A 15,929-nucleotide genomic window follows, 5' to 3' on the forward strand; every position below is an offset into this window, starting at 1 on the left:
CCTATTATTATTATTTTTGGCTATGCTGTACAGCATGCAGGATCTTAGTTCCCCAACCAGGGATCAAACCCGTGCCCCCTGCAATGGAAGAGTGGAGTCCTAACCACTGGACTGTTGGGGAATTCCCCCCTACTACTATTGTTTTGCTGTCTAATTCTCCTTTCATATATGTAGATATTTATATCATAAATTTAGGTCCTACAATGTTGGCTACATAGATATTTACAATTGTTATATATTTTAAATTTTTTTTTTTTTTTACTGAAGTATAGTGATGAGGCAGCATAGTGCAGTGATGTCTAGTAACCCCTGGGAAACAGCCCAATCTGTGGCTGGTTCATCAGACAGCTCCTCTTGCTGTCTTCTCGTGGGCCCCATACTGACCATTTATCCTTATGCTACCAGAATATGGGCTTTTTTTTAAAACATGGGAATGTCTGTCTTTCATAGGGACTAGGTTTAGGATCAGGGATGTCCAGGGAACCAACTTTGGGGCACAGAAAAACTAATAAAGGCTAATTACTATTAGGAAATGAGCTGGCCTTCTGTGCTTGGTGCTTATCTGAGGAGTCACTCTATAAGCTACTTGCTTTGCTGTCATTTTTGATTTCCCATTTAAAAAAGGAACATGAAAGTAGATTAAGCAAGATTAAATTAGTTAAATAGTTATTCAATAAAAGGCAGAAATGAAAACTGATCATTCTAGCAAAAAAGGTATAAATCCTCTTCAACAGAACTACCCCAAAGGGTCAAAGTAACTTGTTCAAGGCCACATGGTTATTAAGTGACTGAGTTGGAATTTTAACTAGGTCCACTTGCCTCCAAAGCACATGCTCTTAGCCTTTGCACTGTAATGCCTCTTTCTAAGGATGATTCCAGGAAAGTCCAGAAAAGCAGGTTGAAGTGCCCTGGCCAGAGCACACACCAAGGACATAAGAACAGCTAGGGCCAGTTTTCTGCCAGCAGGAAGTGGACAGCCAGGAAGGATACACACAGGACAGCCAGGTTTACAGGATTTCCTCCCTGCATACTCTACTCTTTTGGCTGCCATCACCCGTTCTCCTCTCTCTTGGATTTCTTGCCTCTGGTACCTGAAGAGTGAGAGGCCATTAAGCCTTTATCACATCCTGAGACAGGCCACAGCCCAGGTGTCCTGCCTGTCCTTCAGCATGAACAAGGACCCTCAGCCCAACAGAGGTGATGCTGGTATTTTAATAAGGATTTAGGATCTTTTTCCTGACCATGTTTAGAATATTTTTGCAATTTTGAGACTTGGTGGCAACAAAATAATTAATAATAATCACCCAACCATAAATAATGGAATCTATTAACAGGCCATATGAATAAACATCTGCAGTTATAGATCATGTCCTCTGGGACAATCTATTTTGTCTTCAGATTTTTCTCATGATGAGTTGAAAATAAATGTTTTCCAGAAGTGTCCATATGTAAGTCTTGCTATCTCCTCAGGAATACCACAAAGAAATTTTCTTCTAAATACCTGAAGACTGTGCTCATGCTCCCTCAATCCCAAGTCCTGGATCTATTCCTTATTTTGAGCTCCTTCTCCATCCTGGTAGCTATGGGAGAGGGAGGCAGATAAACAAATGAGAGCAACAGAAGGGAATCAGTGGTGCTATTTACAGGGGTTTACAGATGTACACAGGAAAGGACAGCCACACCGACCAGAAGCCCGATTTCAGATCAATTATTATAGAAAGGCAGCCTGTGAGCCCCAGTCATTCTGACAACCATCTCAGGATGTCAGTCTTTACCTTCTCCCACCCAGGAAGCATACGTCAGTGACTCTTACCTGTGAGTTCAGCCCCACCCAGTTCTAAAGCCAATCCTGCATGAGATAGGTGCACATTAAAAACCTTGTCCCGCCAAGAGTGACTGAAATGGGTCTTCCTGGAAAATATCTATCCCATTATTATGGTGGTAGACACCTGATTGACTTAGTATCCTATTAGCTCTTCAGATCATCCTTTGATTATGCACACCCCAGATAGACAGAGTAATTATTTCATGCCATTTTTTTCTCTTAGGGACTCTAAAGTCTCTATCCCCCAGCCCATACAAGACAATGTGGACATGATGGACAAGAGATATGTTTCTTTCTCTTTAAATTAATTAATTAATTAATTATATTTTTGGCTGCATTGGGTCTTCGTTATTGTGTGTGGACTTTCTCTAGTTGTGGCAAGCAGGGGCTACTCTTTGTTGTGGTGCACTGGCTTCTCCTTGCGGTGGCTTCTCTTGTTGCAGAGCACGGGCTCTAGGCATGTGTGCTTCAATAGGTGTGGTGCGTGGACTCAGTAGTTGTGGCTCATGGGCTCTAGAGTGCAGGCTCAGTAGTTGTGGCACATGGGCTTAGTTGCTCCATGGCATGTGGGATCTTCCCAGACCAGGGATCGAACCCATGTCCCCTGCATTGGCAGGAGGATTCTTAACCACTGAGCCACCAGGGAAGTCCCGAGACGATGTTTCTTATGGTTCTAACTGCTCAGTGATGTTCTTTGCCTGATAATATAATCATTTATTCATTCACAGAGTCAACAATCATTTATTCCATGTCAAACACTGGGAATGCAAGGGGAACAACTCAGATGGTTTCCTATTCTCACAGAGACCACTAATAATTGACGTATTCAGTTATTTGTCAGAGGGATTTCACCTTGATGCTAAACCAGCAGAGCATGTAGCTCATCCTTCATTACAGTATCCCAGAGAGGGTCTTCTATGTTCTTACGTGTGTTATATACTGATGTTCTTCAGACAATTATCTACTTCCACTGCTTTGGGCTTACCATTCCCTGCATCCCACCCCATCTTCTTCACCTGGATAAGCCTCCTACTGATAACCCCTTCTCAATTCCCTAAACTTCTCAGCTTCTGAAACTTCTACCTTCATTCTCTTTCAGTTCCCTGACTTGGGACATGTCATTGCCCAGAACTGCTTCTCCTCTAAAACCCTAACCACTCCTCTCGAAATCTCTGAACAACTTTCCATCACTTGAACTTTCTATCACTTTCCTTTTCCCCAGCCCTTCCTCAGTAAGATCCTCTTTCCTACCACTTATTTCTGTTTTCACTTTTTATCAACCCATTTCCTGATCTCTAAGTCTTGCCAGCCACTTGAGTTGCTTTCTCATCTCAAACTCCCTGACTCTGTCAGGCTCCCAACACACTTTTCTTACAAGGCTCCAACTTTGAATCGGTCAGGCTGATAATCTCACAGTGACCTCTTGATTGTAGCTTGACAGGGCACATTGGTGCCGCTTAGCAAATGCAGGTTTTCAATCCAGTGCTTGTCTTTATCCAGGGTCTCCTTCCCTCTCAGTGATTATTTCAGACCCTTACCATTTTTCAGAAGCTTCCTCTCCAATCCAGACTCCCTGACTCCTGTTAAGCAACTTATCCTCCATTTCACCCCCAAAACACTATGAGGTGTAGTGCCCTATTTTCTACCTACCGTAGCTGACATTTATTTTTATTTTCACCTTCTGTCACATTTTTTCCTTCCAGAAATCTGGGAATCATCTTAAATGACTACTTACTCCTTATGGTCACATCCAAAGAGCAAAGTCTTCTTATAGATTCTACAATTAACTCTCTCTCATATCCATCCCCTCCCCTGGACACCCTTTGGCACCCTGACAGTTTAGACTCTCTTTTGCTCTCTCTGGACTGGTGCAGTGGTCTCTTCATGAATCTCCCTGACTCCAGACTTCCCCCATTCTAATTCCTCCTTCAGGCTGCAGTCAGAATGCATGCTCTAAAATGCATACCATCCTTCAATGGTTTTTTTGTTCCCTTAGCATAATGCTCTTTCTGATTGAAAAAGCTTCCTTTTCCTTTCTTCATGTTCTTGACTCTGTTAATAAAATACTATAGTTGGGAGAAAGCTTTTGTCTTTATTTTTTTCTCTCCTTTTCTTTCACTTAATCTTCTACATTATATGTGGAGAAATATATCTCAATCTTGAAGCCTGAGCTCTCTGGTGGATTTGTCTGCCCACAGGCCACATGAAGTCTTTTCTCCTCCACGGGTAAACTCAGTAGGGCAGGTCTGACTTCTGAAGGCTGAAGGTAAAAACATAGGATCTTGGATCCCAGTTGCAAACTAATCTAGATTCCTCAAAGTAAAGCTGATGTTTTGAGCCTTTTCTGAATTCTGTGTCTCTTACTGCAACATTTCAGAATCTGCAGAGGGTGGAATGTGAGTAATTAGCATTTACAAAACATTTATAATGGACTCTCCATCATCTGGATCCTATTGATACCTTCATATCACCTAGTGTCTTCACATTTCAACACCAATATCTCCTGACACCTGACCACCAAGCAGGCTGTGACCAGCCATATCAAACTACCTGTCATTGCTTAAATAGGTAATACTGTTTCATTTGTCTGCATATGCACAGCAAAGTCTTTTCCCATTCTGATTCTCCATGCTACTCATCCTTTAATTCCTGTTCAAGTGTCATCATCTCTCTAAAGTCTATTATTTGCACCAAGTCAAGGTGACCATTTCCTCCACTGTGTTCCCAAAGTTTCTTATACTTTCGTCTCTTACAGCTGTTTTTACGTGCTATTACAATTACTAGACCATATCATTTTGCAGCACCAAACTCTCCCTTATTCATCAATGTACCCCCTTGACCCATCGCATTCACCTAACACACATGGCAGCTAAAAAATTTCTACTGAATATAATAATATGGAAGTTATAGGAAGAAAAACAGGATAAAAATAAATACCTATAATGAACCAATCTTTGTATAGAGTGATCCAAATATTACAAAGAAGCTAAGATGTTTCATTAGAGAGACAAAATTACCCTGTTTGAAATAGTAGGGAGTGATGTTAGCATATGTAGTTGAGTTCTTGAGTAGTCTAGAGTTGAATAGCTCTTGAAGCAAAGCTACATTTAAGGGCTTCCCTGGTGGCGCAGTGGTTGAGAGTTTGCCTGCCGATGCAGGGGACACGGGTTCGTGACCCGGTCCGGGAAGATCCCACATGCTGTGGAGCGGCTAGGCCCGTGAGCCATGGCCACTGAGCCTGCGCATCCGGAGCCTGTGCTCCGCAACGAGAGAGGCCACAACAATGAGAGGCCCGCGTACCGCAAAAACAAAAACAAAAACAAAAAAGCTATACTTAATAGCAAGGCAGGGGGACCTGGGAATACTGAGGGTCTTGCTACTCAATCCCTGCCCGCCATATCTTAGACTTAAGAACAACTTGATTTCATTACCATAAGGACCTGTTTCCCTTCAACTTCCAAAGATGGGCATAAATGAGGACAAGCATAGAAGAAAAGCAGACCCAAGTCCTAGGTCCTCTGCTTAACACTGGAAAAGCTGGTTTGAAGGAAATAAATCCAGCCCTATTTGCAGAGACTGACACCTTGACTCTGGATTACCATCTTGACTCTGGATCATGGTGCCCACAAGGGCAACTCTGGAGTTGTTCTGTGATCTCTGGCTTCTATATTTTCTGGTCACTTCTACCTGGAAGGAGAGAATTGAAAATGGCCTATTGCCCCCCACACACCATACATGGGGGACAAGCATTGCTTGATATTCTAATGTGAAGTGACCCCATTCTTGGTGCTTGTCTTTCCTTATGGGAGTTGTTTCCCCTGTTTACATAGTGAAGGGACTGAAGCAGAGACTGATGGAGCTGGGATTACAGCTGAACCAAATCATAACAGCTTGGGAATATTTTGTTTGTTTTCTTTGGTTTTCAGCATCTTTCTGCCAGTTCCGGCCACCTCCCTTTCTCTGGGGACATGCTGAATTCAGCAAGTCCAGCTCTATCAGTTCTGCCCCCTGAGCCCATTGGTTTCTGGTCATATGATAAAGCCTCTGGTGCAGGCAGGACCTTCCTCCTTCCCTCCTCCCAGCACACTTGCAACCAAAGCTGAATATTGCTGTTCTGGGGCTTCCTGCCAGCCTTACGATTCAGCTCACCATCTCCAGCTACCTGGGTCATGGCTTTGCTATTCTTCTTGATCCTTGGTGAGTATTTCTGCTCCTTTTGGTCTAGGCTTCAGAATACTCTGGAACTTTGATTGGGGGAATCCTCTCCTTGCCCATCTGGTGCAGATCTATGTATCATTCAAGGAAAGGCTCTTCCTTGCTCTCCTCCTTTCTCTATACCTGGCAATTATTCTAAATCCCCAAAGCCACTTAATCTATACCCAATTTATAATCCACCTTGATTACCAGAAAATTTCCTATTTCCCTATATTTGCACTAACAAATTTGTACATAAATTTTCCTAAATGCACTATTTATAAAAAGACAAATAAATGGACCAAGGTTAGCAGCAGATAAAGCAAGAAAAGGAAGTAGAACTGCAGGACAAACAACTTTCATTTATCATATTGTGTTTCATTTATCAAATGTGTTTCATATAATGTTTCCCTAGTTTTTCCCAGTTTCTTATTGCTTAGATTAATTTAGAGTAAATGGGGATTTTGGAATCAAAGAGATCTGAGTTTCAATCCTTGCTCTTTGATTTCTTAGCTGTCTGAATTTTAAAGTTACTGTATCTCTCTGAAATCTCATTCTCATCTATGAAATAAAGATAATGGTATGTTCCTCAGACGTTTGTTAGGCACGTTTTCACAAGATAACAGTGCCTGCTAGGTCCCTTCCCTAATCAATCACATCCATTTTAATTATCTTGTTGATCCAGTACATCACTGAAGCCCACACTGGTTTCTCAGTTGGACACTTGTGTGCTCTATGCAGGGTACTGGCCACATGCTTAAACATCTATATACCCCTTATATCACCTAACAGATAGTCCCACCCATTATGAAGGTGCTGTTGAATTTCTCAGACTTACCTTCAGTCACACCTCCTTCATGAAGCTTTCCTTATCTGTGACACCCATAGTCATCCACCCTGCTACAGAGTATTCAAGTCACTTTTGGGCTATGTCACTTTCACACCTACATATCAGGTTCATCACATTCAGTTTCCTTTGCATGTACACATGTTTTGTGTTCTTTATTAGACATGTAGGGTGTTATGTATAATATAATTTTGAGTTTTAGACAATTGCACACAAGGTCTCGTTGAGCCTGGGAGTGGCCATATCCTGAAAACTAAGGACATGGGGTTATTAAGAAATTATTTGGAAAGCAAGTATTTGGAAGAAAATATTCCAGGACAAGCCAATGAAATACATAGATTTACCTAAAAAGCTCTAGGCTGGAAGTCCAAAGATATTGACTCCTTCAGAAAGATCCTATAAGATGGGATGGCAGGCGGGGTTGGGAATGATGAGTTCTGCAGTTCAAAGGCCACTGACATGCAACAGGTTTCAGGACTCTCTCTACAGCATTAGGAGGGAGCCTAATGAATAGAAGAGTCTGATCATGTAGACATCCTGTAGGGAGAAACTCTGGTGGTTCAAAGATGGGCTGGTGCTTAAACCTGGAAGTTTGGAACTCAATGTAGAACTGCTTTCTGACCTATTAATCAGGGTTCAGCAAACTACAGCCTGCAAACTAAGAATGGATTTTACATTTTTAAATGGTGGAAAAAAATCAAAAGAAGAAGAATATTTTGTGACACATGAAAATATGTCAATTTCGTTGTCCATAAATAAAGGTTTATTGGAACACAGCCATGCTCATTCATTTATATATATATGGCTGCACTAATGCTACAATGACAGAGTCGAGTAGTTAAAACAGACTATATGGCCCACAAAGCCTAAAATATTTACAATCTGTCCCTTTACAGAAGAAGTTTGCTGACCCTGGTCTAAATGCTGTGTCAGTGAACACAGACATATCCTGCCATTTTTCCCTATGCTCTGTGCTGTTTCCTATGACATTTTTATCTTCCCCAACCAGTGTGTCTGCCCGGAGACCTCTAGCATGCTTTCCTTTTGAGCCCAGATGCTGCATCACCACACTTTTACTTTAGGTGGTAATCACCAATCAGTCTAATTGACTAGAATAGAAAACCAAATCCATCCATGCCTGGGGTAGAGCCAACATCAGATGTAAAGGGAACATGATGGGTCAGTTAGCTATGGTAGAACTGGTTTTGTGGTTCCTAGTCAGTGTCCATGTGTCCTTTGAGACTGGTCATTCCAGGAAGAAAAGGTCCCAACAAGGACTAACTTTGGAGGCTGTGTATTTACCACCCTAACTGTCCCACAAAGTTTGGCAAAGACTTCCTAGAGAGTTGCATTTTTGAACAAAGCCTTGGAAATTGACTACATGATCTCATTCACTTCTATCTTTTTTCCTCAGCCTTTTGTACTGGACTTGGCCTCTCAGGTAAGATTTTTGGGTTCCTAAGAGGGAGGACTTTAAGCTCTGGAGAGTGGAAATTCTGAAACTTCTCTGGGCCATGGAGAGAGCCTCTGGTTCAAAAAAGCCCAAGTAGATTTCCTTTCTGGTTTCCCAACCCACCCACTCAGTCTTATGTGGGTAGATTTCCACATAAGAAAAAAGTTGGGTGGTTTATCTTGCAAAGGGATTCCTTTCCACTTGGCTTCTGTGACCCAAGGCTCTCGGCCACATCTAAGTAGCAGATGGCTTTGTTTCAGGCTCAGAAGACACCTCACCCCCTGGGAAACAAACTTCCTTTTGCCCTGCTGAATTCTACCATTTCCAGTTCTCTCTGCTAGCTTTAATGGTACCATTGAACTAGAAATGCATCAGCTTCTGTGCAGCATATGGCTTCACCAGCAAAGTGCAGGTTGGATTTCAGCCACCACTGGCCATTTCTGTGAGGAGTCTTTGGGCGGAGCACAAACAGCTCAACTGAGGAGAGAAAGGGGCTGCACAGAGAGAATTAGTCTGTGGGAGAGGAAGGCTCTGATGGTCCAAAATCAAGGGGATTGGCTGTGGATTATGAGTTTCTTTGACATTATCCCTTCAGCCTAGTCTTTCTCTTGATAGTAGAGGCTTTACCAGAGAGGGGCAGCTACAAACTCCTCTATGAATGTGGAGGATTTTACACCCTGATAGATGCAGTTTGATTCCTTAAAGGAGTGCTGCTTCTGGGTTTCAGTCCAATACTCAGATTACTTGGTCCTTCTTCTCTGACCTCCAGGGCTATCCCTTACTGCAAGTGCTGGGAGACACCTGCTCTCTTTATAGCCTTCTCACATCCTAAGATGTTTCTCCTCCACCCCTGGGTCCCTCTTTCAAGACCTCAGCTAATAAAGTAAGCTAACACACTGCCTAGGACACACTGCCCTGACGAGCCCCTCTGTTCTTCTCTCTAGCTTTCAAGTCTTTTCTCAGACCTTCTCTCCCCTCAAGCTGGATTTCTTTTATACTTATTCTGTGTTCCTCTCTCTCTCTCACTGTCTCTCTGTCTATTTTTAAAAACATATTTCTTCTTTCTTAGGAGGTGTTCTAGTCCTCCACTTCATGAAAATGAACATTTATTTAAAACCAGAGTTTTATCATTCAAAATAAAATGAAATAACATATGCATGATTCTGATAGCTAATATTTGCTGGAGTACACAATAATGCCTATCCAAGCTCTAATCTTAGTTACAATGACCCAAAAATTATTCCTAGTTGACTCTTCTTGAATTATATTTGTACTCAGATATACATGCCTTAAACTTTGGTGTGCAAAAATGGAGACTTTTCTTAGTTTTTATAGTTTTATTTTAATTTCTATCTCTAACCTCCATTCTTCATATTACTTCCCTCAAGAAATTATGGAAGAAAAGGAGAAGAACAAAAACAAATGAACAAACCGAACATAAACTTCCCAGTGTGATTTAAAATCATGTCAGACTTTTTTCACTCAACAGCTTCTTCTGGGGTTGATGCCAAGTTCTAGGGAGTTTATGCAGAGTTGAGACAAGGTAGGCAGTGGAAAATCTTGTCCTGAGAAATTGTATTCCATTTTTGCAGGGATCTGGGTCATTCCATGTGGCCCATGTTGTCACATGTTATACTGTTCATATTCTAACAGATCACAGACCACCAGTCTGAATGTGGCCCCTCCAGGTTCAACAGACCTCTCCATGGATGCATGGCAAATTTAGTTTTTTTTCTCACTCTATCACTCTGGGGCTGAGAGGACTTGGCGGGATTGCCTCAAGCCTATTAAATATAATCTCTTTGAGGGCAACAATGCTAACTATCTTGTCATCACTATTCTCTGAGTTCATAAAACAATACCTGGAATGTAGTATCCAGAAGTTTATTTCCTGGTGGGCTCTTCCCTGGGCTCCCTACACAACCATCTCTACTCCATGTCTAAGTCTTAGTGGAAGGGAAAGAATTTCTATTAGTCTTTTCTACCTCACAGTTGTAGTCAAGAAGCAGAAACACATCCTGGATTCCTCAGAAATTATCTGGAGGCTCTGTGAAGCATATCTCCTACTCCCAACCCCTTGAATCCTCTAGACTCAGTTTTGGGGCCCTGAGACTCTGAGGCTCTGATTCTTCCTTTGCCCAGTATTCTCTGTATTTCTTCTGAGCTGGGTTCTTGGACATGGGAAAATGTCATAGAAGTAGCAAGGATGAGTGGTGGTGGATCATTGATACTGGGAGAGAGAGTTAGGTTGTTCAGCGCAAATTATATCCAGACACCTTGCCTCAATCTAGCTGCCATGGGGGGAGACAGAGTCATGAGGAAGAAAGGACAAAAACAGATATCATCTCTACACTCCTGTTCTGACCTGGGTTTTCCACTATTTGACAGTGTGGCCATATGACCTTGAATTTCATGAGGATCATTTTCTTCATCAGTGAAATGGTGGGGTAGACTTGATGATCTCTATAGGTCCTTCTTATCCTGACCACCAGCGATTCTAAAAACTCTGCTGGATGTTCAACCAACCTCTTTCTCTTAATCTTCAAACACCTAGATATGACTGCTAGTTTTCAAAAACTAGCAGTCATATCTAGGTGTCTTGAAATGGAGTTTCTTGGTAGGGTACAATTAAGAGTGTAGCAGGGCTAGAACTCAGAGATGGAGTTCTGAAGCTCCTCTTCCCTTTTGGCCCCTCCTTTCTCATCCCTCAATTTTCCATGCACTGGAAGTGGTGGAAGAATTCTAAGAAGACTGCATACATGCCTGAGTACTCTCTGGGCTCCTCCCAGATCTCCAGCCAATATCTCACTTCTTTGCAGAGTCTTCATCCAGAACGCGACTGGTGGGAGGTCGCCATCGCTGTGAAGGGCGGGTGGAAGTGGAACGGGACGGCCAGTGGGGCACCGTGTGTGATGACGGCTGGGACATGAAAGATGTGGAAGTGGTGTGCCGGGAGCTGGGCTGTGGAGCAGCCACAGGGACACCCAGTGGTACTTTATATAAGCCATTGGCAGAAAAAGACCAAAAAGTCCTCATCCAAGCGGTCAGCTGCAGTGGGATGGAAAGTAAACTGATTCATTGTGAGCAAGAGGAAGATGTTTTTGATTGCTCCCACAATGAGGATGCAGGGGCTATGTGTGAAAGTGAGTATGGCAGGGCTCAAGAACTATCTGCCAGCTGCCCACACCCCACATGACCACTCTTTGTCCTTATTCTCCACCATGAACTAATGGCTAATTGGCTCCTTGTCCTTCACATCTTACACTTCCTCAGTTGTGGACACTGGAGACAAACATTATCCTCAGGTAGAATTGCTACTCATCCTTGGTTGAGCTAATGATTTTCTCTTAGTTTCAATCTATATGAGAACCTGTTTCTCTTCTTCACACACACAAACATGCACAAATCCAACAACCACTAAACATTTGCATCTAGAGCTCAGGTGGAGTTATGGAAGAAATGAGCTCCCAAAGTATAATGCATGCTTTTTCAGTTCTCAAGGAGTCCACCATCTAGCTAGGTAGACAGGAGACACTCATAGGAAACCAACACACAACAACTGTGTGTATATCTATCTAGATATATATATACACACACATACATATATATGTGAATATATATATATATAATTGTTGTTGTTGTTGTATTCCTTTGCTCCATTCATATATTTGCTTTCTATGTATTAATAATTTCTCTCTCTGTGTCTATCTCCTCCTCCATTAGACTGTGATTTGGCTAAAGGACTAGTTCATGTCTTCTCTTTGTTACCCCACAGTTTGTTATCAGATAAACAATCACTAAATGCTTGCGCCCTGATACTGAGGTCTCATTCTTATTTCTTAGAAAAATTCAGTGTTAGGAGCCCCCTTTTCTGGGAAAGATGTGTTCTTACAAAGAGCAGACGCTTCATCTTTCTTTTCCCATAGTTCCAGAGACTGTGCGGCTGGTTGGTGGCCTTGGTCGTTGCAAAGGGCGAGTGGAGGTGAAGCACCGAGAGCAATGGGGCACCGTGTGCAAAGCAGGCTGGAATCTCTCAGCCGCGAAGGTGGTGTGCCGGCAGCTGGGGTGTGGGAGGGCCACACTGACCCAAAGATGCTGCAACAAGGATACACAGGGCCAAGGGCCCATCTGGCTGAGCGAGGTGTCATGCTCAGGACAAGAAGGAAACCTTCATGATTGCCCTTCTGGGCTCTGGGGGAACAATAACTGCACCCATGATGAGGACACATGGGTCGAATGCGAAGGTAATGCCTATAAGTCCAGCGACTAGGTTCATTCATGAATTTGATTAAATGGAATTCTATTCAACCAATGTTTACAGAGAACTACTCATGCATCACATAACCATGGCAAAGTTATTTAAGTGTGCTGCTCATCAATTGTCTTGTTTTTAAAATGGAGATAATGATACTTACCTTTGTATATGAAAATGCTTTAAATGATATTAAGCGATGTATTAATATGAACTATTATTATATTGAATTCTATATAATAGGAAAAGGACACACCATTCCATGTACTTGTTGAAGTCTCCAATTTTAAAAAACGACTAGAAAGTCATTCATAAATATTAGATTTTTATAAAATAAATGGGAAAGTGAAAAGATCTTAGTTAAGGAAACAGTCCTGGGCCACATGGATTGGAACCTAGAGCAAGGGCTATAATCACAGAAACTAATCATATAATCACAGAAACACAGGTAAAGAGTTTCAAAAGTGCTGATGGGATTTGAATGAGGATGTAGATGATGTTATTTTTTCTTCTTTCCATGCCTCTCTCCATCCCCTGACCCTGCAGATCCCTTTGACTTGAGGCTGGTAGGAGGAGACACCCGCTGCTCTGGGAGACTGGAGGTGCTGCACAAGGGCGAATGGGGCTCTGTCTGTGATGATGGCTGGGGAGAAAAGGAGGAACAGGTGGTGTGCAAGCAACTGGGCTGTGGGGAGTCAATCTTTCTATCTGCCAAAGCCCGGAGAAACTTTGGCCTTGGAGCTGGCCGCATCTGGCTAGATGATGTTCATTGCTCAGGGAAGGAGCAGTCCCTGGAGCAATGTCGGCACAGGTTCTGGGGGCATCACAACTGCAACCACAAGGAAGATGTGGCCGTGACCTGCTTAGGTAAGTCCTGTAGATGGAACCCAAGGGGACTGGCATTGAGGGAGTTGAAGAAGAGTGTGGTGGGGGTGAACTCTGAGGATAAGGGTTATTCTACCAGTGCCATACAGCTGCCCATAATTGTCACCTACTTTGTGTGTTCTTCAAGGAATTTAATTGAGACATTCTAGTAGTGAATAGAATGATAATAATAATAATAAACCCCATACCATACAGTTATTGAATATGAGAACAAAAAGCATTTTGAAAATTATTGAATTAACACTTTTATGTTAAACATGAAGAAAGTAAGAGTCAGTCAATAAGTAACTTTCCAAAATCATAAAAATTGTTTTCAAATGATAGGGCAGAACTAAAATGACCAGTATTGACTCTTAACTCAGAATTAGTTGTCTTAGATGACCTCAGTCCTCAAACTCTAAATTTAAACTATAGAAAATTGTCCCATCTCATTCTACCTATTGTCACTCCCCAGATATTAAGTTAACCTGTGGGAATGGGGCTGGGCTGGGGGGCTCTTTGGGAATGCCCATGAGTGTCTTTCTAGAGAAGCCAGGATACTAACCCTGAACTGTAGACCTCTATGGGGGAGTGAAGGAAGAAATCCTGTCCCCGACGTGAGTCCGGAAATGCAAGCATAGCCTTTGGGTGACTGACTCAAGAGAATCACAGTTCTGAAGCCCAGCTTTTTAATCAGGTTGGGAAACTGGCATGCAGGGCTGCCTGGTTAAATGCTCAGCTATGGAACTGGGTAAGAGCTGACAGTGGACCAAAGATATGAAGAGCAGCTAGTGCCCAGAAAAGGAGGGCTTTAGTGACAGAAGACTAGGGTTTGAGCCTTGCTGCTGCCATTCTGAGGCTAGTTAATCTTAGATAGTCACTTAACTACTCAAGACCTCAGTATTTTCACTGTTAAAAAGGGAGACACTTGTCCCATTCCTCTTGAAGAGTTTTGTGATTGTGTGAGGGTGAGAAGTGTTAATATGTGTGAATACTGTTTGTGACTCATAGGGGAGCTGGTTGAATTAAGTGCCTGGGACACTGTACCAGATTCTGACATGGTCCACATCAGTGTGAGATATGTGTGTGATTAGGTCTGGGAGGGTCTCTGTTTCCTATTCTGGAACCCAGTCTTCTTTCTTGGCCTCTTTGGGTCTGAATGAAATAATCCCCTCTTGGCATGTCCCCATCCTTACTGTACATTCTTCTTCTCTTTACAGAACTGTAGCCTGGCCTTCTTGATGCTTGACCTGATCCCTGCAGGATCCCTGTGTCTTTTGCTTTCTTCTGGGCCAGAATGGCCTGGCATGAGCACTGAGACTGCAGGCTTAGCTACCACTCCCTCAGCCCCTCAGCAGGAATCTGAACACTCTGCTTATACTTTGCTCTCAGAGCCAAGCACCCCTATCATTGCCTGGAGATATGAGTTGTTGAATTCTCTCTTGCTGGGGAAGATGAGCTCCCAGTCGCCCTCTCCTCACTGCTGACCCTTTGGCATTGGTTCTGGCTTCTCCTGCTTCTTCTCAACCAGCCTGGCATTCCCAGGCCTGTTACTTTGACCACACAGGCCCTTTTCAAGACAAGATCTATGTCTGTAAAGAACATGAAAGGAATGAGACAACAAAAGAACATTTGAAGGGGAATATGGGTTAACAATTACATGAAAGTTGGGGGAAAGCTTAGAGTCTTTTTGAACGCTTTTTCTTAACCTTCGGGTGATCACAACAATTAACATCTGAATATTCTCCTATTCTTTGATGAGAGTAGACCATTCTTTCAAGAGCAGTGCAGTATCATGTAATCCTAGACCTTTTCACGACACTTGGAAAAAAAGATCACACTCCCTGAATGCCCATAATAAAATATCTTTGTTGAACATCCATATACATCTTGCCAACATGGTGTACATTGAACAAGAAGAATCTCATAAATTCACTATAATTTTTCCAAGGAAAAATGTATTGGCTATGGAGCTGCCACTAGGAGAAGGGAAAGGAAGAGATGCAGAAAGAGTTTAGGGAGGTCCAGAGTCATGCCTCATGCCAACCAGATGATATAATTTTAATTCTGTCAACTCGGACTTTAGGATCTGCAAGTCTGAGGCAAGATAGAATGATACTAAGGAGAGAATCATGACTTAATTCTAAAAACTGACAACTTTAGATTCTGAGGCCGAGTCGAGTACCTGTAATATGCCTACCTTTATGCTTTCTAATAAAGTAGTTCTCACAGTCTCAACAGTTGCCTCTCTCTGTGATATACTCTTTCTACCCAAGAGGAAGCAGGTGTCTCAGCTTTACAGGGATGACCTTTTAGGCAGGATTAGGTAGAAGATGCAATCTGCCAGCAGATGCAATCTTATGTGTAATATAGCTTTCTCCTCTGGATGGAGAACTTTCTCCCTGTCTATTTCCTATAATGGGAAAATATGTAAAGAAACCTAGCTTCATAGAAGAGAAGAAAATGCCTTAACAGACATTTTGAGATCTATCCT

The 15,929-nt window shown here is 42.5% G+C and overlaps 1 protein-coding gene across 1 annotated transcript; it reads left to right on the forward strand.

Moving 5' to 3' along the window:
- The first annotated feature begins 1,169 nt into the window (after positions 1 to 1,169).
- Positions 1,170 to 15,630, forward strand: CD5L (CD5 molecule like). Its single transcript, XM_033414670.2, has 5 exons — positions 1,170 to 1,206; positions 11,109 to 11,462; positions 12,246 to 12,563; positions 13,118 to 13,438; positions 14,656 to 15,630. The coding sequence occupies exons 1-5, from the start codon at positions 1,170 to 1,172 to the stop codon at positions 14,661 to 14,663; spliced, it is 1,038 nt and encodes a 345-aa protein (XP_033270561.2). The 3' UTR covers positions 14,664 to 15,630.
- The last annotated feature ends 299 nt before the right edge of the window (positions 15,631 to 15,929 follow it).

Source organism: Orcinus orca, chromosome 1, assembly GCF_937001465.1.
Source record: "Orcinus orca chromosome 1, mOrcOrc1.1, whole genome shotgun sequence".
NCBI classification, from domain to species: Eukaryota; Metazoa; Chordata; class Mammalia; order Artiodactyla; family Delphinidae; genus Orcinus; species Orcinus orca.